Here is a 25,505-nt window from a genome sequence, read left to right on the forward strand (position 1 = left end):
TCTGAGGATTATGTATTCGTCGAATTCTCTGTTTCTTATTATTGTGATGGTGCTCATTGTGAAGTGTTTGATTCTCCTCGGCGTGTTATAAAATTGAGTCGTGAATGGCTAGAAGAACGAAAAGGCATCATTGATTGTGACGGAAACTTGTGCACCCTTGATCCTTTTCACATGCCCTAGACATTCATTCTTCATGGGTTAGTTGACAACGTTTGTTCCAAGCCAAAAGAGGCAGCACCAGTGATACAGCCTCAACTAGAAGAGCAAATAGTGGCAACAGAAGATGAGCAGATCGTGGATCAAGTAACGACGGACTCCAATGTAGTGAAGGCCATTCCCCATCATGAGTTTGTTCTTGCTCATGATTTCCCTGACATGGATGCACCCCCAAAGCTTCATAGTTTGGATTTTCTTCAAGTTGCAGACATGGTACTGATAGCCTCTGCTCGTGAGCTTTTATTTCTATCATTCTACAAAACTCGAGGTCAAGTTTTTCTCAACACCGGGGGAATTGATGCAAATATGTTACCTTGGACCGACCCAAACCCAGTTGGGTATCCAAACCAAGATGTTCCGGTTCTCAACCATGTTCTGTTTCGGTAGGATATTTAGAATTTATTTTATTTGGGAAAGATAAATCTTTTATTTTGGGGTAGCTATTAGACTTATAGGGAAATTTCCAATTTGAGTTTTATTGAGTTTCTATTTTAGTTAGTCTAAGTTTTAGGAAGTAATTAGGTGTCTTTTATTTCTCTTTATATATGATGTAATTCCCCATTGTTAGAGACAGAATTGAAGAATGAATTGACTTTATGGTTTGAGTAGCCTGAGGGCTGTGTGCGTGTGCTCTCTTCCTCCCCCCCCCTATCTTCTTCTAATGCAATTTCTTCTCTCCCCCCTGTAACTCTTAACTCTTTTATCGCTCTCTCTGTGAAGCCCACCATAGCAGATCTCCCCTGGGTCTGCATTATAATATAGAAGGGGTTCACCTAAGAACCACTCTACAGTAGGATCAATGATAGGTTGCAGCAGAACATCATAATAGCAATAAAACCAGAATTAGTAACTTGGGAGGCAGAGATCATACCAGCCTGTAGAACAGTGTCAAACTTAGGTTGAGTGGGGTGAGGTTGATCAGGTCCTGTGCTTCAAATTACAACCAATTCTGATGGCTGAATGTTGAGTTATGAGTTGGACTGTAAATTAGAAGGTAGGCCTCCAAAATAGAAAGTAAGTGCTACAGACCAAACCAACTAGCAGCAGGTGCTCAAACTGGAATGTGGAATCGAGTGAAGGTCCAGGTAGTAGTGGAAACTGGAAAGCCCTCCAAATCTTAGTCAATTCTGCCCAGTAGATGTGAAGATATTGAACCCAGAAGTTGCCGCAATCAAGTTGAATCGAAGGGAGCAGCAGCAGCAACAGCCAAGAACTTACTTGGAGAAATAATTGCTGATTTATATGTTGTAACAAATGCCTTCCCACTCGCCTCCACCCCCTCCTCCTCCGGTAACTCCTTCTTCTCCGGCACTCCGGTAACTCTTTCTCTGGCCAATCTCGAAATGCCTTCCCACTCGCCTCCACCCCCTCCTCCTCGTCCTTCACCTTCTGTCACTACCATCCCCACCACCCCTTTGTCTTCTGGCCAAGCCAAATGGAACTCCTTTTTCAACTCCTCCCGCCAAGCTTCCCTCTCATCTGCTGGCCTCCCCCTCCACTTCGTTTCCCCTTCCATGATCGGGTCCACCAAGGTTGCAGTCTGCCCCCCTGATTCTCTTGGGACTGAAGCACAGCTATGGGAATCTTGCTTAGTTGGCCATTTTCTGGGCTCTCGACCTCCCTTTCACATTGTAAAAGCTTCCCTCTCTAAGCAGTGGAGAATCAATGGCACTCTTGATATCCATCTTCTGGACAATGGCTTTTTTACATTCAAATTCTCGGACGATCTCGACAGAAACCGTGTGCTTGAGGGTGGCCCTTAGCAGGTTAGGAAGAAACCCATCTTTCTCAGACAATGGCACCGCCACCTGCAGCTGCACAGGGTTGATCTCTCGGTCATCCTTCTCTGGGTCTCTCTTCCTGGACTCCCCCTCTACTACTGGTGTACTGATGGCCTTAGCTCTGTTGGTTCGCTATTGGGTAAGCCTTTGTTCTTAGACATGCGCACGATGAGGAAACTTCGTCTGGCTTTCGCTCGAATATGTGTTGAACTGTCTGCTAAAGAACCTCTGCCCACATTCATCACTTCTAATGAAGGGGATGATTTCTCCTTTGAACAGGAGGTCCACTACGAGTGGAAACCACCTCAATGTCTCATTTACAAGAAGTTTGGGCATGATACTGCCCTATGCTCACCTCTGGAGTCTATTCCTCCACCGGAAAATCGCATGCCCACCTCTGAAGCTCCATCTCGGTTCACTTCCCTCTCCAGAGGCAGAGCTAGGTCCCGTAATGGCCGCCGGAATCTTAGCCGTGCTTCGGCAGCTCCTTAACGCAGCATCCTGGGTATCCCTCCTCTACCCATTGGGCAAAACCCTTTTGCTCCTTTATCTGACGATGACCTGTTGGAGTCTGAACCTGGAACTTGCATCGAGAAGTGCCTCGACTCTGCTGCTTCTCGTACCAGATCGCGAATGGCGTCTCCGGTGGCTGAACACCCTCCTGGCATCTCCGCTGACACCTCTGATGCCTTGGCCTCTGTCGCTCTAGCTCTGGCGGCGAACCCTTCCCCTTTGTCCCCTCTGGAACCAGCGTTTGTTTCGTCATCGGCTCTTGCACCTTCTTCTTCTGTGATAGCCTCGACGAGTGACCCTGCCACTGTTCCCATTTCACCCTCTTTTGCGAGTGACCCTTTGTCTCATCCTCTCTCGGCTCCCCCTAGTGTTATCCCCTTGGTTGACTCTTCTGAGGGGCCCACCCATGAGTTGCGCTCTCCCTCTTCTCTTTCCCCTATCTCCCATTTACCAAAAAGCCCTCCACTAAAAAGAAATCAAAAAACCACAAGAAGAAAAAATCAAAGAAGCTGTCCTCCCCTGTTGACCCAGCTCCTGAATCTTTTAGCCCCAGTTCTCTCGGGTCGGGTCAGTTGGCAGGATCTAATGGGTTATCCCGCATGTCCCATTCGTCCACTTCACCCGATCCCCCTCCCTCTTCTACTATCCCCTGCGTATCCCCTGCTGCTGGCTACAACCGTCGCCACCGAAGCTGCTCCTCTTCTCGCGGTGTGCTATCCTGACTTTTGGGATGCCAGGTGCAACCACCCCTCTTGCCCAAATGAATCACGGTGTTCTGTGGAACACTCGGGGTCTAAATTCCCTGAGCAAACAAGCTGCAGTTAAAGACCATATTCTTCTTCACCATTCCACTTTCTGCTGTCTGCTGGAAACCCAGGTAAAAGAGCCAAGTGCTGCAAAAATTTTGAGCTCAATTGCCCCAGGTTGGTCTTTCCTATCCAACTACACTCACCACACTGATGGTCGCATCTGGGTTTTATGGGATTCTTAAAAATTTCAGGTCTCCTTGATCTCCTCTTCGGCTCAATTTCTCCATTTAAGGTTCTCTGATTGCCTCAATCACTTCACCTTCTTTTTCACTGCTCTATATGCTTCCAACTGCCATTTACAGAGGTTACATTTATGGGATGATCTCCGTAGTATTGCAAATCTTATTGGTCCTTCACCTTGGGGTATTGGTGGAGATTTTAATGTTGTCAGATTTGGAAATGAAAAGCAGGGGGGTGATTCCTTAGATCTTGACTTGGGCATGGATGATCTTCATTGGACTGGACCCACTTTCTCTTGGAGCAATAAAAGGGCTGGGATTCACCATATTGATTGCAAGCTTGACCGAGTTATGGTCAATGATTTTTGGCTTACCTCCTTTCCCTCTTCCTCTACCACCTTCGATACCCCCGGTATTTCTGACCATAGTCCCATCTCTCTTTCTATACAGCCTTATGCCTCCTTTGGTCCTAAACCTTTCAAGTATTTTGACATGTGGTCTTCCCACCCCGTTATTCTTACTACTGTCAAGGATGCCTGGGAAAAACCTGTCCAAGCTTTCTCTTCCTCCCTTATTGCTTTTGCTAGGAAGCTCAGAAATGTGAAAGATGCTCTTAAGGTTTGGAACTCCAACATTTTCGGCATTATCTCCCAGCAGGTCCAAGATTGCAAGGATAAACTCTCTTCCATTCAGCTGCAAATTCAATTGGATCCCCTGAACTGTCAACTTGCTGCTGATGAAAAGGCTGCCTCCCATGACCTATCGGTTCTTCTATCTCATGAGGAAAGTTTCTTAAGGCAGAAGGCTAGAATTAAATGGCTGGAGTTAGGGGACTCCAATTCAGCCTACTTCCACAGATCTCTGAAGTCTAGATCAAACTTCAATGCCATTTTACGGCTGGCTGGTCCCGATGGCTCTCCTAGTACTAATGTGAAAGACATCATAGATATGGCTGCTTCCTACTTTAAGGATCTTTTTAATGGCCCTCCAGGTGCTGCAGATTCTATTCCCAATGATCTTCTCAACAAATTTATACCTATTGAGCTAATTCAGTCCCTTGGTGCCATTCCTTTGGAGGAGGAAATCACCACTGCTATCCACTCTTTCAAGGTGAACCATGCTCCTGGTCCGGATGGTTTCAGCATGGGTTTCTTCTTAGCCTCTTGGAGCATTATCAAGGATGACCTTATCAATGCCATTAGAAGCTTCTTCTTCAATCCTAGCCAAATCAAAGGAGTGAACCATACTTTTCTTTGCCTTATTCCAAAAAAAGAAGGAGCCTCAGCTATGTCGGACTTCAGACCCATTGCACTCTGCAACCAGATCTATAAATTCATTGCAAAGATATTGGCGTTCAGGCTCAAGACGGTGGTGGATCTCCTTGTTAGTGAAAATCAGTCAGCTTTTATCCCCGGCAGGAACATATCAGATAATATCCTTCTTTGCCATGAGATTGTTAGAGGTTTTGAGAGGAAAAGCCATTTTCCAGCTGCTCTTATGAAGATTGACATCCATAAAGCTTTTGATTCTGTGAGATGGGACTTCATTGAAAAGATGTTGATCAAGATGGCTATCATGCACTGGATCTATTGTTGCATTTCTTTTCCGAGATTCTCAGTGCTTGTTAATGGCAGCCCAGCCGGGTACTTTGCGTCTACTGTGGGGGTTCGTCAAGGGTGTCCTCTCTCCCCTTATATCTTCACTTTGGCTATGGAAATCTTATCTCGGAAGATACAATCCTTCACGGACCAGCAGCTCATCATCCCCATTCCTAAATGCAAAGCTCTCAAGCTTTCCCATCTTGCCTTTGCAGATGACCTCATGATCTTCTCAAAGGCCTCCATCACATCATTTGAGTCTATTATGCACTGCTTGCAACACTTCCACAAGCTCTCGGGCCTCCAAATCAACCATACAAAGTCTCTCCTCTTCTTGGCTGGGATCTCTGAGTTAGAAAAAGCACCTCTGCAAGCTATCTGTGGTTTTCAACTTGGTCAACTTCCAGTCAAATATTTAGGCCTTCCTTTAATTCCAGCCAGATTATCAGCCCATCATTGTACCCCTATGTTGGATCTCATCAGGAAACGTCTGCAACTGTGGAAGGGTAAACTTCTCTCTTATGCGGGTCGTCTGGTTCTCATCAAGTCTGTGCTTCAAGCTTCTTATATCTTTTGGTCTGGTATATATGGTTTGCCTTCTTCCATCATCAATTCTATGGAATCCCTCATGGCTTCTTTCGTTTGGAAAGGAACTAATTCCACTAGATTTCTTCGTCTTATCAGTTGGGCCTCAGTTTATCTTCCTCTTGCCGAAGGTGGATTGGGTATTAGAAGGATTAAGGAAGTGAATTCAGCGGGCATCATCAAGTTGATTTGGAAGATTGCTTCAAGGAAGAAAAGTATTTGGGTGGATTGGATTTATTCGGGGCTGCTTAGATCGGATTCTATTGGACTGTCTCCATCCCCTCGAATGCTTCCTGGGTTTGGCGCAATATTCTGTACTCCCGCCCCCATGTCCTTGGTTCCATTCACTCTCACATTGGTGATGGAAACTCCACTTCCTTGTGGCTGGACCATTGGCACCCCATGGGAATTCTCCTCCACCAAGTCACCTCCAGAACTATCTATGGCTCCGGATTTCCTAGAAATGCTTTGGTGGCTGATATCATTGATGGAAATGGCTGGGTCCCCCCTCCAAATCCCAATCCTGAGCTTGCCTCTATTTGGAATCTGTTGCCTTCCATTCAGAGAAGACCAATTTTGAGGGGTGATTGTGTTATGTGGAGGCCAACCTCCTCGGGTCCTTTCAGCTCCAAAGCTGCTTGGGACCTAATCCGGACGCGTCATCCTCTTGCTCCTTGGAGGAAGCTTGTCTGGTTCAAGCATCATATCCCTCGGCACTGCTTCACGATCTGTCGAGTCTTCTCCAACTGCCTTCCAACGCAGTCTTTTCTCTGGCATCGACACATCTCGGTCTCTCCTTCCTGCGATCTTTGTTGGAATGGGGTTGAAGATTTAAACCATCTCTTTTTTGAGTGCCCTTTCTCCCAATCCATTTGGAAAGGCATTCTTTCCAAATGCTGGCCAAGGTCCCGCAAGATTCTCCCTTTTGATAGAGAATGGCTTTGGGTTGATATGACCTTTGGAGGATCTTCTCTTTGTGATGTGGTCGGTAGGTTGGCTTTTTGTGCCACGATCAACCATATTTGGATGGAGCGTAATTTACGGAAATGGACTACCAAATCCCGCTCTATAAGCCAGATTTGGAACTCCATTTCCTTTGAAATTACTTCCAAACTCAGTTCGGTTGCCCCTTCCTCTTGTAAGGACACCCCAAGGAACAGGCTCATTGTTGTCTCCTGGGGTCTCCCTTCTATCTCCCTCCTAGCTGTGGGCTCTTCTGTTTGAGTCCTTTGGCTTTGGTTCTTTGTTTGTTCTCCTTTCCCTCCTATTTGAGGGCTGTAGTTCCTTTTTCTTTAGTAATGAAATTTTTATTCACCCAAAAAAAAGAACTTACTTGGAGAACAGCTTCCAGACTTCAGTAGTGATCAGTTGCAGTCACAAACACAGGAAGGGATATTGAGCAGGTTAAGGGAATCGAGTGGGGTAAGTAGAGAAGTTAGGAGAAGAAGAGGGAAAGGGATAGGAGGATTCGGCTCTCACAGCCAGGCTTCTATTAGCCCTAGGATTTTGGTTCTCTCAGCCAGGCCTCCCAGCCCTTCATGTCACAGCCATTGGACAAGAGAATCTTTTGCTTCAAAGCAATTTTTTTTTCATTCAACTATTCAAATCGTGGGGTGCCTCTATGGGCAGGTTACAATATATAAAGGCCCAAGGGTTGAGCTCTGTGGTAGGGATTTGGAAGCCAAAAAGTTGACAACATTGCGTTAATGGAGTGAAAATCACTCTGTTGAAGGGATTTGGAAGCCTATTAGCAAAATGTACAAAGAGACTACAAATATGGAGTCAAGCTTCCCTTTTCTTTTTTTTTTTTTCCTATTTTGTTCTGTAGTTTGACCTTTACAGTTACCAATGTAAGAAGGGGCTAATGTCCAATTGTCTTGTACACCTATTGTTCTTTATTGAATCTTTAGTGATCACTCGTTTTGCTTTTCTTCTTATTTTCAAGGACTTGCAAGGACAATGCAGACAAGGCATTTGCTGACTGCTCAATTCCTCAAGAGAAGTCAAATGCAGAGATTAATGCAGAGTTAGAAATATCAGATGCCTCTTGTGAAGAAGATGCTTATGACAGACGCTCGAATTATAAGGCATTTGAAGGGAAGCAGCCAACAGGTACGTCATTTGTGCTAACCGCAGCACATGCATTAAGATGTTTCAGAGCTTAAAGTATACATTGGTTTTATTTAAATTTATGGATTTTCCTATGCATTTAACTCATTTTATTGGTTCTGCTACAGCCCCTCAACAGGCATCTTGGAGACTCATAAAGTCTAATTTGTTTCTGCACCGTAGCCGTAAAACCCAAACCATTGATGAGGTGTGAACTACTCATATCTATTCATGTGATTTAGAAATATTCTTGTGTTCTAGCTTTGAATGCATTTTTTGGTTTTTCTCAGTCAACAGTATTGGCAAAATGATAAAGTTTCCATTCTCATCCATCCAATGTTTTCTCCTCTGTAAACCTCATTTGCACAAACTTATCAATGTAGATAAATCTTTGTTTTTCTAATATTATTTTAATTTATACCCAACCAGATAATGGTTTGCCATTGCAAACCTCCTCCAGATGGCAGCTTAGGTTGTGGAGATGAATGCCTGAACCGGATACTTAACATTGAATGTGTTAAGGGGGCCTGCCCTTGTGGGAACCTTTGCTCAAACCAACAGGTCATTTAGTTTCTGTGTCCATCATGTTAAAATATTTATTTATATCTCCTTCCCTGGTTCATGTCTTTACGTACCACGGGTTTTGTACTGTTTTGTCCAAATGTTCAATTGCAGTTCCAGAAACGCAACTATGCAAAATTTAAGTGTTTCCGTTGTGGAAAGAAAGGATATGGGCTGCAGTTGCTTGAAGATGTTTCTGAGGGACAATTTCTTATTGAATATGTTGGAGAGGTAAGTTAAGATTTATTCTATATTGCTTTAAATGTAATTATTTTATCTGGCTGGGACACTGGGTGCATAAATTAATGAAAAAAAAAGAAAAGATAAGGTGGAAAACCCTTTGAAAGGAAACTGTAAAGGCATATTTTGCTAGTTCTGATTTTATGATATATATTTGCCATTAAATTCTTTCTTTTTTGCAGTGGTCAGGATCTGACCCCCATCATGGTTTTTTTTTTTCGGGGGGGGGGGGGGGGGGGGGTGGGGGCATGTTTACAGGTTTTTAATTTAACATATAATCCCTTGCCTTCATTGTATCGTGAAAGTCCTGTTGTCTGGATTCTTTCCTCATTCTGATTGGTCTCACATCTTATTTACTATCTGGCCTTATAGCAAATCTGGGCACACATTCTGAGATCAAAACTGACTTATTAAGACTGTAATTTTGGGGGTGGGGGCTTCTCTGGTTGCTGTTGGCAAAAAGTGAACTGGTACTTTTAGAGAAGGTGTAATGTAGAAGGGGTTCAAGTAAGAACCACTCTACAGTAGGATCGATAAAGGTTGCAGCAGAACATGAAAATAGGTATAAAATCAGAATTAGTAACTTACAGAAATAAAACCAAATCAGCCAGCAGTTTGGATCCAGACTTGGATCAAGTGGAGGTCCTATGGAGGTGATCTTCTGCTGAAAATTTGGTACAATTCTGTTGGCAGAATAGGGAGTTGCAGGGGTGTTCCCAAAATAGAAGGTTGGAGTGTAACTTGCAAACCAGAGGGAATCTGGCCACCAAATCAGGGCCGAGTGTAGGGCCTGGTGTGGGGGTTCTATTCTCCAAAACTCTGCAGAAACTGATGAAGAATGATGGAGCTGTGGGGCCTTGAAACTTGAAGCCAATCTGGAACAGAAACTGGAATTCGCAGGAGATGGAATGTCTTTGTTTAATCAGCAACAGTAGCAGCAATACTTGGTGTTGATGGAGGAATCGATTCAGGTCTTCAAGGACTCTCCAGCAGCAATAGTTGCAGACATAAGAGACAGCAGCAAGCACACTTGATTGGGAGGAGAGGAATAATAAAGAAGAGAAAATAGAATAGGAGGGAAGGATAAGGAGATTTGGCTCTCACCAGCCCTAAGGTTTCAGCTCTCTCAGCCAGGCCCTCTGCCCTTCAAGCTTCACAATCAAACTTGAGAATAGCCATGCTTGCAGCAGGAAAATAACTTTCATTTAACTTAGTAAAATCGTGGGGATGCCTCTATGGGCAGTACACTAAATAAACTCTAAAGCTGAGCCCAAAATAGAAACAAATAAAAATAGCAAGTCTCTTATAAGAGCTGAGACTTGGTTACAAGTAATGGGACCAAAATAGAAAGTAACTAAAATAGAAATTCTAACTTAGCTAAGCAACTAAAATAGAAACTCTAATTTAGAAACAGATAATTAACAAAATAGAAACTAGATATATGCTAAAATAGGAACTAAACTACTCCTAAATCCCCACGCATAAAGCACAATGCAATCTGATCTTGGGCCCCTTAGAATCTTCTAATAATATTCTCACCAAGCCAAATTAAGGGGTTATGACACTGTTCACGTGAACAGTATTTTGGTCTCTTTTTCTTTAAATTTTGTCCTACATCAAAGTGGTTCTGGGAAGCATTTGTGCAGTGCCTGATGAGAACTGGTTTTTATCATTGTTATTTGTTATCCCTTTTTTTCTCCCCTTCCTTTTCCGCCTTTTGCGAACCTTAGTTTTCCACATTTTGTATTTTCTCTTTTTCCTTGTGACCTAATAAGATAACATTTCATTGATTAGGGGTTCAGGGAAGAAGAGAAAAGAGAATGAGATTGATCAGTGGTCTTCAAGACCCTTAATACTATATTGACTTTTTTACTACATTAGTTTTGGAGAAGAAGTGTTGAAATGAGTTCTCTTGCTTCTTGTGGGGAGTGGAGGAGGTGTTTACTTGAGTAGGGAATACTAGGGTGGTGGTTCCGTTTGTATCATTATCTCTTGCTGCTTCATCTGCTGTCTTGTGCTGTGGCCTTTTTATTTCTGGTTTTCTATTCTTTTCCTCTTTTTCTTTGTGTAATTTATGATTTAAATCTCAGTGGACCATTGCTCGCTCATATCTCTAGTTTTGTTGGATCGTTAGTGTTATGCTTTTTATCTTTTTCCAGATAAAATAAGCTCTTTATATTAGTCTAGGTTCTTGTACCAAAATAATTCTTACTTTGTCAATATCATTGGTTTATAGTCCCAATATTTTCTAAGTTGTGTTCCCACCAGGTGCTTGATGTGCATGATTATGAAGGACGACAAAGGGAGTATGCTTCCAGAGGACAAAAGCACTTCTACTTCATGACATTGAATGGCAGTGAGGTCGGTCAATCTGTACCTTTTATTATTATAGTATTTTCTCCTTTATTCATGCTTGAATGGTTCTATTCACTTCTTTTTAATGCATACTTCAAGATCTAATTTAATGCAAATTACATATTTTTTGAGGTTTCTTTTTGTAGGAAGTCGTTCATCAAGTGTTGGAGGAGCTAGTTGTGTGGGGTTCTTTTTTCCGTCTTTTTTTCTGGTGTTTTTGCTCTTTGTGCACTTCTTGCCCTTTTTGGCCCCTGTCTGATGGCTCCTCGGCCCCATGATTTTCAAATCTTGTTTGAAATAATCGAGATTTAGTAACATATTTCAATTTTGCTGAAAGGCCTCTCCTTACTAGATTCTTCTGAAATCAGCAAAATGTCTCCCCAAGTCTAGTTCATTTCCAGAAGTTAGAGCATTAATAGATTCAGCTTGATTGCAATCCTGGGAGTGTTAGGATCTTGTTATGCACGAGGCCAAAGAGATGATCTCTGCACTGTTAGTCTTTATCACGAATCAGACCTGAATCAGCAGGGATATTTTCATATCTATTCTAGAAAAGTTTTTCAATGCTTGTAGGGCTTGGAATTTCGGAGTAGCTATGTCTGAATTTTACATTTATCTTTAGAGGTTCTTTTTTTTCTTCCTCCTCCTCCTCTCTCTCTCTGAATCATGGTCCTTGTTTATGTAATTACTCTTTCCATTTTCAATGCCTCTTTGCTTTTAATTCCTAGAGAAGTATGCTTGCTAACGAAAAATTTTAGCCAATCCCATATTACTATTTTTCTTCCATGGTTGATCCGGTCCTTCTGTTTTCAGGTCATAGATGCATGCGCTAAAGGGAATTTAGGGCGTTTTATCAACCATAGTTGTGAACCCAATTGTCGTACAGAAAAGGTGAGTCTTTTGTATGCTTTCAGCTTGTTTACTCATATATGCCCATTGGCATGTTCTTCCCATGCTTTTCTTGTTCCTATGTACTTACTTTCATTATCAATGTGTATTGTTGCATTGTTTTATGTGTTTATATATCTACCCACATATATAGATAAATCAATTTGATTTGTTTTGATGTAGAAGTTTGTTAATTACAATTTGTTACAACTACAATTGTGTTATGCCTTGCCCAAAAATTGAAATTGTTTTGTGCCATTTCTGAAGCCACTTTTTTGCTTGTAGTTTTTGGTATGGATGTGATAAAGAGATCATCAACGATTTGTTTGATGGATATATGAGAATTGTTTGAACAATTAGGGGAAAGACAATGTGTTTCCCATTCATTGTGTGTTATAGCAGTGATCATCATTGGCCCTATGCCTGCTCTCATTACTTGCCAACGAGTTGGCTAGATTCATTAGATGGAGTCAATCTTATATGCTGCTTGTTGATTATTGATAATTTTTTTTAGCCAATTATGAAGAGGGTAATACCGGCTTGAGTATGTTTAATGCTTTATAACCAGAAGGTTTTATGTGGACTGAAACTGATCCAAGAGCTAGATTAATTTTTTCTTTAGACTGGAGTGTTGTGTGACCGACGTATCCCTTTAAAGCTTAAAAGAAAGTTCTATTGGATTGTTGTACGACCAGCTATGATGTATGGGGCAGACTGTTGGGCAGTTAAGAAGTGTCATATTGAGAAGCTATGTGTAGCAGTCTAGCAGAGATGATGATGTTAAGATGGTCGTGCAGAAAAACTAGGAAGGATACAGTAAAGAATGAGCATATTAGAACTGACTTGGGAGTTGCCCCGATCAATGTCAAGCTTCGAGAGAGTTGTTTGAGGCGGTATGGTCATGTTCAATGGAGGCCTAGGGATGCCCCCAGTAAGGAGGAGTGATATGATCCTGATTTTTTTTGGTAAGAGAGTGATATGATCCTGATTGAAAGAGCTAAAAGGGAAAGGGGCAGGCCTAAAATGACCATAAGAGAAGTTGTGAGGAAGGACATGTATAGTCTAGGTCTTGTACCTAGTATGACCTCGGATAGAGCCGTTTGGAGGGCAAGCATCCATGTAGCAGATCCCATTTAGCTGAGTTTCTCCCGACTTGCTGGGTTGTGCCTCTTTCCTCTTACTTTCAACCTCTTTCTTTCTTTTTTTCTTTTCTCTCTTTATTTTCCATCTTTCATTTGTCATTTCCTTTCCCCCCCCCCCCCCATTTCTCATCTCATTTCCCATCCCTCTTTCCCTATCTCTTCTTCTTTACCCTTTTTTGTTTAGACCTCAGTTTCCCCCTACTTTGTTTTGTTTGGATCCATGTAGCCAATCCCATTAAGTTGGGATAAGGCTGAGTTAGTTAGTTAGTTAGTTGTTGTTGTTGTTTCTTATAGTGAAAATTCTGAAGTATAAGGTTAGCAAGAAGGGATTGATGAACCCTATATCCTGCCTTACTGAACTAGAAATTATTATGGTCCTCGGGAATCTGTTCGGAGGAGGCGATTGATGGTAACAAGGAATCTTGATATGGAATCACAAAAAGGATATGATCCGGTGTACCTATAATATGCTGTCAGTTGGAAGCATTAAGTTGTCTAGAGTTGGTTGTATTTTTGGAAGGCAATTTCCAGGATCAGGGTAATTATTGCTTAAGTTTATGGGTATTATTTTCAAATAAGGGAAAAGAAGAGGAGATGACTAGGTTTGGTTTTTTTGAGTTGTCGTTACCTTTTATTTATTTCTTCTTTCATATTTCCTATTTTGTCAGTTTATCGGCATAGCTTATGTCCTTACGTTTAAAGCATGGAGAACTAAGGTGTGACTGGGTAAGCAATGAACTTATCCACTTGAAAGTTTTTTTTTTGGGTCCCACCCTCCAATCTGAAGTCTCTTTTTATGGTGTGTGACGACTAGAGATCTACCAAGTTCAGGTTAGATATGAAAGCATCGAGATCTACCAAGTTCAGGCTATATATGAAAGCATGAAAACAGGTTTGTAACCCCTGTTTTTTCATTCTTCTTATGAACTTTAGAAACCCAACCTAGGTGTTGTTGTTTGGGCTGAAATTTTGGGATTATTTGCCATCTAGGCTATTGTCAAACCTAAAATTTTCATTGTCTTTTCAATGCTTGATTGCTTTGTGGCAAAACTTTAAAGTTGGTTGGTTTTCAGAAAATGGACACTAGTGATTAGTCTGATCCTACCACATTTCAGATTCCATGTACTTATTGATTGTTCTCAAATTTGGTGGCTTGAGGTCTATATAAACTCATATATAGGGCAATACATTCAGGAGTAACAGTGGCTGAAGGTTGTTGGATTCTCATAGCCACTGTTTGTTTTATGCTTTTTATCTGTTCTCGCTTAGTTTTTTTATTCTTGGCCTTTCTTGTTTTTGCAGAGTTTCTATTATTCATTTTAAAAAATATAGTCAATAAAATTTAATATTGGGTGGATAAATTGGGAGAGGTACTACTGGAATGTTGTATTCCAAACTTTAGACGTTATCAGAGATAATGATGCTTTCAGAGCTGAATGTTGAGCAATTAATGAACAAAATATATGAAATATGAGTGTAATAGAGATGGAAAAGCAGCATGCTTACTAAGGATAGAATCAGCATTATTGTGCTGGATTGAACTTGCAGAGTTACAGGTGGCAAGATCAAGGAATTTCGATTTGAGATGGTTCTGGTATATTCCAAAGAAGAGGAAAAAAGCATTGGTGAGGAGTGATCGTATGCTAGTTGGAGGAGTTTATCATTAAAGGACGAGGAAAATTTTTTTTAACCCGAATATTCTCTGGGACCCGGGCCAGCCCCTAAAATTTTATTAATATCAGCCAAAAGAATAGTAATTACACGGGGGGACATGCCCGCCTTACCCTAACCCAATATAGACATAAGAGACACTCCAACACTCAAACAAAGAGATTACTCACCACCCCCACCCAGCCTGAACAAGCTACTTCCTTAAGACCGGCAGACCACTAGCATCCTCACGTGTTATTCTCCGAAGGCCGAGGGAGAGGTCAGTCCCCCCTTGAAATTCCGTATCCACCGCTGAATCGCATGCCAAATTTGCCAACCAATCCGCTGCCCTGTTACCTTCCTTGAATGTAAAATAGATCAGAGGTTTAATAACCCTAACCAGATCAATAGTGTCTTGGAACCAATACCAGCCCTTCCAAGACCCACACCTCCCCGTGGTGATGCTTTGAATTGTTGTCATCGAATCCGAGTTGACCACGACCCCTGTCACTTCCAGCCTGGCACAAAGCTTCGGCCCATCGCCCAACACCCTAAGCTCGGCAATGGAGTTTGTACACTCCCCATAAAATTTTGAGCAGGCAGCAAGAACCACTCCCTCTTTATCTCTCATGATACCTCCGCCGCCACCCATACCTGGGTTCCCTTTGCAGGCACCATCAACATTAAGCTTCACCATATTAAAGGGGGGACACCAATACACAGGTATAGGCTGCCTCCTGGTGGGGGGGTGATGCGAAACACCAAAATAGCTTAGAATGAGAGCTTCCTTCAACGTTGGAAGTTTTGCACTCGTTGAATAGAAAGGATCCTCCCCAATCCAACGTCTAACGGCTTCAACAATTGAACTCGTCGGGTGAGCTTTTTCTCCATGCCTTCTATTATTCCGTTCTTTCAACAGCTCCCAAACAATAAAGGAGGGAAGCAGACCAGTAATAAGTCCGCTCCTGCTCTTACCATTAGCATGCCCCTGCCAGAGAAGAATCTTCTCCCTCACCCCCTGAAGAGGCACGTCCTCCACCTCAAGCATACGAGAAAAGAACGACCACACCATAGAGGCTGCCCCCCCCCCCCCCCACACCAAACAATGGGAAGTCGATTCACATCTAGGAACACCACAACACAGGCATTTAGAGACAATAGGAATGTCCATTCTCCTCACAACGTCATTTGTGGCCACATTCCCGCATAGAAGCTGCCAAGAAAAAAACCCCACTTTGGTCGGGACCGTACGATTCCATATCCATTTAGCAAAAGATTTCTCCGTTGTGGCGGCCCTCACCACGTTCCATAAGGATTTAGTTGAGAAGTTACCATTCCTAGCTGGAGTCCACACCATCCTATCATCCTTGTCCGAGACGAAAAAATTCCCCTCTCGCAAGTCATTGCGAACCAAATCTGAGTCAATTGAGTTGAGAAAATCTCCATGCCACCTCCCATCCGGACTTAAAACATCCTTCACCTTGCTCGTGAGATCTAGGTGAATTGCCTCATCGACCCGGTCAATTAGAGCTCCCCAGCCATACCAATTATCAAGCCACAAATTTACCTCACCCCTACCTATCAGCCAGCGTAAATTCGACAGCAAAAGATCTTTGCGCAACAAGACCTGACGCCAAGAAAGGGACCCAATCACCCTTGGTTGTGCAAGAGTCACATGTTCATTTCCTAGGAATTTGGCTTTGAAAAAAGAGCACCATAAAGAATTTGTTGACAAAACTCGCCACAACCCCTTCAATCGCAGGGCCAATCCAATATCCTCCAAACGTCTAATACCCAATCCACCTTCAGTTATCGTCCGGCAGATTTTTTTCCACCCCACCCAAAGAGGATTTACTTGTGTTGAAGTGGTGAGAAGAAAATAAAAAGTGCTCAAAGCTAACAGAACATTGGCCCAAATAGGGTAGAATTGCATTACTAGATTTGTGTTGGGATTGACATTAGGTTCTCTATTTAACTAGTAATAAGGGGTCATTCAATAAGCGATACTTGAAAGACCATGAGTGAGCCCACAACTCATGTACAATGCTGAACCAAATTTTCATCCATTTTACATCTATTCCTCTCCTTCAGTATTGTAATAGGAGGCAAATGGTTGAAGATTCCATTGGATGTGAGCCGATTACTTGAAGGCTTGACCAGGGATGAGTGAGGTCCAATATTTTTAAGCATAAGCCAAAGGATCTCAAACAATCTTGAGAAATGAATCCATAATAATTCAGGAGTGAGATCACAATGGAAAAGATGACTGAGAGAACTTTTTCTAGCTCAGCACGAAAAATACATTTCTTTTATGAAGCTCTCACTTAAGAGAAAATGGTTGATTCTCGAAATTAAGTATTCAAGTCTCAATAAATAGAGCTTCCTGCAGAAGTAATTTGTTCTCCTATGATAGTAAGGTAATACTGTAATTGAAGAAACAAATTAGTACCAAAGCAGAATCTTTCCCAGAGAATAAAATCCAGTATAGGGAGAAATCACATGGATCAAAATCAGATGATCGGATGAGACTGAAATTCAAGTCGAGTTCAGCAATCAAGGGGTAGAACACTAGTGAAATTCTCAACTCGATCCAAAGGTTGGATCAGAAATTATGAGTTGATACTAATAGCACAAGGAGAAGGGTATATCAGTAAATTCACCAGTCAAAATCAGAATATAGAGATAATAAGATATAATTAACAATCGATTCTGAACATAGACCATAAAAATTAGCAACAACAGATCAGTAAAAACCAGAATTTGAATTAGTTTTCTGATGCACAATATATAAAGGGGAAATATCATCCCCCTCCCCTTTAAATATCCACAATATCAACCCCACCCCTAAGTTTTGAATAATGATAATGCCCTCCCCTACTTTCCCAAGATTCTATCAACCGTACCCTAACCGTTAAAAAACGCCATTAGGTGATGATGTGGCATGTACAAAATTTCTAAAACCCCAAAATATCCTTAATATAATTCTATTCCAATTTTGCCCTCCCTTGCTTTCCCTTTTGCGTCTTCTTCTCCCATTTCCTCTTCTTCCTCTCTGCATTTATTCTTCTTTTTCTTCTTCTTCCGCCAGCACCACCATCATCGCCACCACTGCCGCCTCCGATTCTCTTCCATCGCCAGCACCACCACCACCGCCGAAACCCCTCTGCGAAACCTCGATTGCCAGATTTTCTATGTATTCACAAAGCAAGCAATCATTCAGCACTGAAAACCGTAGAATTTCCTCAAACCACAACATATTAGGCAAAAGTTTTAACTGCAACCACTAATTTTTCGGTGAATTAAGGGACAATTCATGAAAACTAAAAGACCAGAATTTGCAAGCAAGGATGCATGCTTACCCATTCCACCTTCCCAATTGACGCTGGGTGCTATTGCTTAATCTGCAATTAATCAGAAAAATAATGAGCAGAACTGAAATAAAAAACATAGATTGAATCAAAACTAACAGAAACTCATATTTTCTTGCTGAATTGAACCCCAAAATAAAAATTATAAGTTTAATAGAGAAGTGATGGAGAGGATTTACCTGAAAAGCTTCTGAACCAACGACGCGTGGAGAACACAGTTACCTTCTATTGTTTCGCAGCCTCTTATCAGCCGTTAGAAATCAAAGGCAATTGGGTTGAATATGACGAACAACCTTATCTCAGTCTTTAGATCTGTGCGAATAATAAGAGATCTTGGTCGCCGTTGAACAGAGACGAGTTGTGAGCTTTCCCCATTTAGCATCTGTTACCGTATAAAGATATAAATGTATAATACGAGAGACAAGGTTGTGTGAATTTTGACACAAAATTTGGCAATTGAGGTTCGCAGAGGGGCATTTCTATGTAAAAAATCCCCTCTACAAAATTTGTTTTAGAGAGCGACATGAACTTAAGGGCATTGCTATGTAGAAAATCTGGCAATTGAGGTTTCACAGAGGGGTTTCGGCGGTGGTCGTGGTGGTGGCGCTGGTGGTGGTGCTGGCAATGGAAGAGAATTGGAGGCGGCAGTGGTGGCGATGATGGTGGTGCTGGTGGAAGAAGAAGAAGAAGAATAAACGCACAGAGGAAGAAGAGGAAATGGGAGAAGAAGACGCAAAAGGGAAAGTAGGGGAGGGCAAAATTGGAATTGAATTATATTAAGGGTATTTTGGAGTTTTAGAAATTTTGTACATGCCACGTCATCACTTATTAGCGTTTTTTAATGGTTAGGGTACTGTAGATAGAATCTTGGGAAAGTAGGGGAGGGCATTATCATTATTCAAAACTTGGGGGTGGGGTTGATATTATGGATACTTTGAGGCGAGGGGGATGATATTTCCCCATATATCAATTAAGAAATAAGAGCAGAATTGGAATAGTGAAACAACTCCAGATCGGCAGGTCCGATCTTGACCAAATTCTGATCGAAGGATTTCTTCAGGTTGAAGAACAACTGATCAAAATTTGAAGATAATCTGATGGATAGATTGTCCCAACTCAAATTCATGCAAAAAAACACTTGCATATGGATTCCTGGACAGATTACGAATTGCAGAAACTTTAGAGCAGTACTTAGTTTTTAATGGCAGAAAAAGGGGATAAAATAAGAACAAATTAAAAAAACACCCGAGCATCGCACTGCAAGGTGGTTGGATGGATCAAGCACCAACCTGCGTTGATCTATCATATACAAGGAACCTTGATCAAACACAAGGGATTCTTCACCAATGGAAAAGGAGAGCAGCAATAGCTTTTCATCAATCAAAATTCGTGTACAATGTTGACCTTCCTTGCAAACTTACGTAGAAAACTCAAAAATAGACTCCTACGCTAAAAAGGAGAGGCCTAACCCAACCCTTAACTAATAAGGTAACCTAAACTGAGTAAGAAACTGAAATAATAAAGGAAACTGACTCAGAACAGGGATGGACTTATGGGATCCTAATCAAGCCTAACTAAAATACTTGATAACAATCTAAATAAAGAAATAAAGTCACTTAAGTAACTTTTTATGCCTAGCCTCTACCCATATTATAGGCCCATTAAAGTGGCCCATTACAATGCCAACCCATTATGCTGAAGTTCCAACACATATGTAACCCAACCCAAGGCTCATTTCTAATAAAATTAGCCTATTTAGGTGATTTAACTGCATCAGATAGTTTGTGTGGAAAACATTTTATGTGTAGGTTTTTACTTTTGCTAAAGGGCATTATTTGTACACATTGCACGTGTATAATGGATGAAGTGTTTGGAGAGCTAGTCTTTTTTATCGTCTTCTTTTCTTTTTCTTTTCTTTTACATAATTCTGGATACAAATATCTGCAGACCAACTCAAACTCCCTAACAATAGAACAGCAAATTCAGCTGAAATATCTGGACAATGAATACAAAAGAGGAAAGATGAAAAGAAGGAATAGAAAGCTCCAAAAGCGAAGGGCACAACTTAAATGACATTTGGATTTCTACACTAATGTACAAATGTCCCTACCTTCTCCAGCATTATCCCTGTTTTGTTATTGCTAAGAAACACATAATATAGAATATGGGTTGGTAGCATTCCTTTGTAATGTAAGGGAGAAAAGATTGACATCATTGTGTTTTCAAAATCTAAATCTAAACAATTGATGATTGTTCGGTGAAGTCAAGAATTATCAGCCCTAGTAATGACCCTTGATTTCTAGATTTACATGCTTTGCACTGGCTTACTGCTGTTGTCATGTTTACCTATTTGCTTCTGAAATAGCTTATGTTTATCTTAGTGGCATTCATCCATATTAAAGAATTGAATGTATTATAAGTACAGATGTTCTTTTTGTTTAATCCACACCAAACTTGTTATTTACTGTACTTGTAGTTGTTTTAACATTTAATTTTGTTTGTCCTTTTTGCTGAGGCAGTGGATGGTGAATGGAGAAATTTGCATTGGACTATTTGCAATGAGGGATATTAAGAAGGTAAGCTTCCTCTGTTCTATCGATTATTTCCTTGGCTCATTTCTTGATTTATGTATACCATAGCATGGTGGGTCATCTGGTCCTTCCCCCTCCCCCTAGATGTTGACTCTGATGTCCAAAGAACTACGCTCGGTGGAGTAGCTGCACTTGTTTCCAAATTATTTTTTTTTATGTTAAGCTACAGAATCAGGACTGAGCATGTCTGATTAAAAACTAATTTGAGCCAATACATAGAAAATTTTCAAAGGGATCCCTTAACATTATACTTGATCACTTTACAGTTTGTTGGGGCATACGGAGAGAAGTATTAAACTTTGGTATACGGGGAATAAAAGCAATAGAAGTGAAGTGGGCATAGTAGTGGACAAAGATTAAAGAACGACGTGGTGGATGTTAAAAGATTTGGAGATAGGATTATATCCATCAAGCTCGTGTTGGAGAAAGAGATTGTCAATATAACTAGCGCTTACGCACTCCAAGTAGGATTGGATGAAAGTAGTTTACAATTTTGGGAATACATGGATGGATTAGTGTAAGGTTTTAGTCAAGGAGAAGAGATTATTACAGGGGGTGTCTGAATGGACATATTGGGAGAGATCGTATAGGCTATGAAGGTGTGCCTGGAGGATATGGTTTTGGAGAGAGTAATGAGGAGGGGATCTCAGTCGTTGATTTTGTTATGGCTTATGATTTATCCATTGTAAGCACTTACTTTGAAAAGAGAGAGGAGCATTTAGTTACCTTCAAAAGTGGACATCATAGTAGCCAAATAGATTTCTTCCTAACTAGAAGGTCCAATAGATTGTTATGTAAGGATATGTGGAACAAGATGACTACATGTATTAAGAAGGTTGCTAAAGATGTCCTAGGAGAATCAAAATGAAAACGTCATTCCTCTAGGGAGACTTGGTGGTGAATTGATGAGGTCCAAGTAGCCTTTAGGACTAAGAAAGCTAGTTTTAAGACATGGCAAAGGACTAAGGATGTAGATGATCTAAAAAGGTATAAACTTGCTAGGAATAAAGCAAAGAAGATTATGGGAAAAGCAAGGCGAAGAATATGAAGATCTTTATAACAATCTGAGCACAAAGGAAGGGGAAAAAGCTATCTATTAGATAGCTAAAATGAGGGTAAGGAAGAGGAACGATCTCGACCATGTTAATGTATTAAAAGTGAATATGGTAAAGTACTAATAAGGGATGCAGACATTAAGGAGAGTAGGAAAGATTATTTCTATAGCCTACCAAATGAAGACATTTCGCGTAATAGTGTCTCAGAAGATTGCATTTCCCACAAGACACCAGATGTCTTAGATATATATGGAAAATTAGTGTGTTTGAAGTAAAAGAAGCTTTAAGGAGGATGAAAGTAGGCAAGGCACCAAGTCCAGATGAGGTCCCAATAGAAGTGTGGAAGAGCTTAGGAGTTAGAAATCTGTGGTTTATTTTGGCTAACCAAGCTGTTTAATAACATTATGAGTACAAGGAAAATGCCAGATGAATGGAGGCGAAGCATTGTGGTTCCGATTTACAAAAATAAAGGTGATATTCAGAGCCTGCTATAACTATGGAGGCATAAAACTAATGAGTCATACTATGAAATTATGGAAGAGGGTTATTGAAACCCACCTGAGACAAGAAACTACAATTATAGAAAACCAATTTGGTTTATGCCAAGAAGATCCACGACAAACGCTATTTACTTGGAAGACTCATGGAAGATTTAGAGATTACAAGAGGGATCTCCAGATGGTCTTTATTGACCTAGAAATAGCTTATGACAGAGTCCCTAGGTAGTTAATCTAGCAAGTACCAGAGAAGAGAAGTGTTTAAAGTAAATATGTGGACATATTAAAGATATGTATGATCGTGTGGTGACTAGTCTAAGAATTATAGGGGGTCAAGGTAGTGAATTCCCAATTATAATTGGGCTACATCAAGGATCGGTTTTAAGCCCTTATTTGTTTGCGCTTATCATGGATGATTTAACCAGAGACATCCAAGAGGAGTTTCGTAGGTGTATGCTTTTTGTTGATGATATTGTTTTGGTGGAGAAGACAAAAACACACCCAATCAAATAAACATAAATAATGATGTTAATGTCAATATAGTAATTAATGGAAATCAACTAACAAAAGCAAAGCACTATATGTGAGTGGAGAGGAGTTATAAGTGAAAGGGGCAATCTTGGAATCAAAAGCAAAGTGAGGACAAAACAGAATTTAAGTTAAGTATTAATGGAAAGTGGTGGATTAAATTAAAGTAACGAAATTAAACTCCTAATTGTAATCTAAAACTGAAATAAAATCCTAATGCAATTCTACTACTAATTTACCTATTAAAATTAATATAAAAGGTTACAAGAGTCCCAACTAATAAAAACCCTAATAAATAAATAAACTAAGGCTCTCTCTGGCATAGTTTATATTTATGACCTATTTATGAAAATTTATGATAATAGGTTATGTGCTATAAACAATAATCGTTTGGTTACTATTTGACATAATAGATTATATAATAAAAAATAGGTTTGGTATGCTTTAGTGAAGAATATATTATGTATTATATTAGCCATAATATATATAACAAAAGCCGACCCATGGAACCGCTCCTGCATCAATTCTCCTGGTGTTGAGAAAAGCTTGACGTCGAGTTTTGTAAAACGAGAGAATGAGCACCACTTGATCGGCATCCACAAACACGACTTTGATGGGACAATGATCCAGTGCACCTCATGATCAACCGTGACGATCTCTTGATGGTCGTTAGCAAAATACATCTCTTAGATTGGATTCTGATTGTGGGGTTTCATAATTGAAATCGGACTGTCAATTAATTCTTCAATTGCAACCTTGATCTGACCGTTCACTTTTGCTTGATCGTCATGTTTGTTGGCCACCTTTGATCCGCCTTCGAAAGATTCTATCATGCTTGACACCTTATTATATAAGCAGTTATTATTATTGGCAAGCTCTCGACAGTCTGTATTCAAATCAAGAAGTGTTGTTTGCAATTTACAGAAACCATCTCTAATCGAAAGGAGTAGATCGTATCGATCAACCTCTATGATGTACCCTCAGTTTTGGCTCTGATACCAAATTGGTGGAGGGCCGGTTAGGATGGGAAGAAATTTGAGAAGGGGATATCAGAGTTGCAGGGGAGAGGGGAAATCACATAAGAAGAAGGGGAAGGGGGGAAGTAGAAGATTGCACAATCACTCTAGCCACATAGGCGTTCACAAACAATTCACTATTCCATTCTTCAAATCTGAGTTCTAACTGCACGGTTGCATGTACTTGAAAAGAAACCCAACATGAAAAGGAAACCTACTCTAATTTGCAAACTCAAATTAATTAGGAATCATAGTTGGCAAGGCGGTAAGGCAACCCAAGGCGGTGGAGGGGTGTCTAAGCGCTTAGGCGACAAGGCGCCCAAGTGTAATTTTTTATTTCCCCTCTTTTCTAACATTCTTTAGTATGCTACAATATTACCTTATATCATAAAAAATCAACATTAAGCCACATCAAGTCATCAAAAATCAACATTAAGTCACATCAAGTCATCAAAAATCAATATTAAGCCACATCAAGTCATCAAAAATCAATATTAAGCCACATCTAGTCATAAAAAATCAACATAGAAATAGAAGACAGCAGAACTGAAGAAGCAAGCTATTGGAAATTTGAAACAATCAAAACAATCAAAACATACATTTGGTTTATATGTTCTTGGAATTAGTCATTTTCAGGCATACCTAGTCTCACATTTGGTTTACACTGTTCTTAGAAAATATGATCTTATCAATAAGTAATTAACCTGCTCTTGATTTAGAGAAATGTATTTGTTCTCTAAGAAAATTGATTTATCAAATGATTTTATTTTTACATGAGACTTTTTGTATTAGGTAGAGCACAAAACCAGCTTTCCAACAAATCCAAGATTGCTTAAATCTGATTTATATTGAAGGAGTTATGTTCTGGTCAAACCTTATTTGGTTTGCGCGAATACTATCAAAATTTTTAAATATCAAAACAAATGAATATTTACCGCACTTCTGGTTTTTAGCTATATATTATCATATTAAGATTTATGGAATTTTTAGATTTGAAAAAAACCCCAGCATTAGAAAGTTGAAAATTTCACCTACCGCCAAAAATCGAGTTTTTTTTCTTGAACTGGGGGGGGGGGGGTGACTTTTTATCCTTTTGGAATTTGATTTTTTAACTATTTTTATTGGATTCAAATAGGGGGTATTTGCTATTTATGAATAGTATCTTAAGTAAATGAAACCATTGCAAGGTGCCGTACAATAAGGCGGCAGCCACCTAGGCACCTAGAAATCCACCTGGACGCCTAGGCGGTGCCTTGACAACTATGATTAGGAAAATAAATCGTAGTAGCTATCTCCTACTTATGCTATCAAAATAAAATATTGTATGTAAATCCCAAAATAAAAATCCTAAAATATCCTACTAGCCAAAGACCCAAATTGGACCCGGTTCATCTCCGTCTAGGTTCCCAAACGGGTTTGGATCGGTCCAAGGTAGTGCACCTGCATCATTAACACCAAGATGGAATCATGGAGATCAACCTTGGAATCAAATTAGTGTAGCGGAGATGAGGATGTTGAGATGGATGAGTGGCAAGCTAGGAAGGATAAAGTAAGGAAAGGTCATATTAGAGCTGATTGGAGATCAATGATCTGTGTAGCTGACCCCTGTTAGTTGGGATAAGGCTGAGTGGTTGTTGTTGTTATCAATTCTCAAGAAGTTTGCTTGCATGCCCTGCACAATCTTTGTAGAGGATTCTTACGTCTAAGTCCATTTTTTTTTGAGCAATAAAAATAGCTGAATCAAAAGAAATATACATATCGATATGAGGGATCATTATCCGCTGCTGTAACTGCAGCGCTGCAGGTGCCATGTGTGCACAGCGG

At 40.5% G+C, this 25,505-nt stretch overlaps 1 protein-coding gene and 1 long non-coding RNA gene across 2 annotated transcripts in view; one reads left to right on the forward strand and one right to left on the reverse strand.

The window, feature by feature from the left end:
- LOC122667202 lies at positions 1-24,953 on the reverse strand. The gene is made up of 4 exons (XR_006333772.1): positions 24,943-24,953; positions 23,782-23,786; positions 14,789-14,795; positions 1-76 (listed from the first exon to the last, which is right to left on the reverse strand). It is a non-coding gene; the product is annotated as an uncharacterized LOC122667202 (long non-coding RNA).
- The window catches only part of LOC122667200, a 53,437-nt gene that overhangs the window by 6,199 nt on the left and 21,733 nt on the right, over positions 1-25,505 (forward strand). Inside the window, exons 3-9 of the mRNA XM_043863436.1 lie at positions 7,627-7,793; positions 7,919-7,998; positions 8,220-8,351; positions 8,466-8,582; positions 10,860-10,952; positions 11,760-11,837; positions 20,514-20,570. Coding sequence (XP_043719371.1) covers positions 7,627-7,793; positions 7,919-7,998; positions 8,220-8,351; positions 8,466-8,582; positions 10,860-10,952; positions 11,760-11,837; positions 20,514-20,570 — 724 coding nt within the window. The remainder of the gene's footprint in view (positions 1-7,626; positions 7,794-7,918; positions 7,999-8,219; positions 8,352-8,465; positions 8,583-10,859; positions 10,953-11,759; positions 11,838-20,513; positions 20,571-25,505) is intronic.

The sequence above is a fragment of the Telopea speciosissima genome, chromosome 7, assembly GCF_018873765.1.
Source record: "Telopea speciosissima isolate NSW1024214 ecotype Mountain lineage chromosome 7, Tspe_v1, whole genome shotgun sequence".
Lineage (NCBI taxonomy): Eukaryota > Viridiplantae > Streptophyta > Magnoliopsida > Proteales > Proteaceae > Telopea > Telopea speciosissima.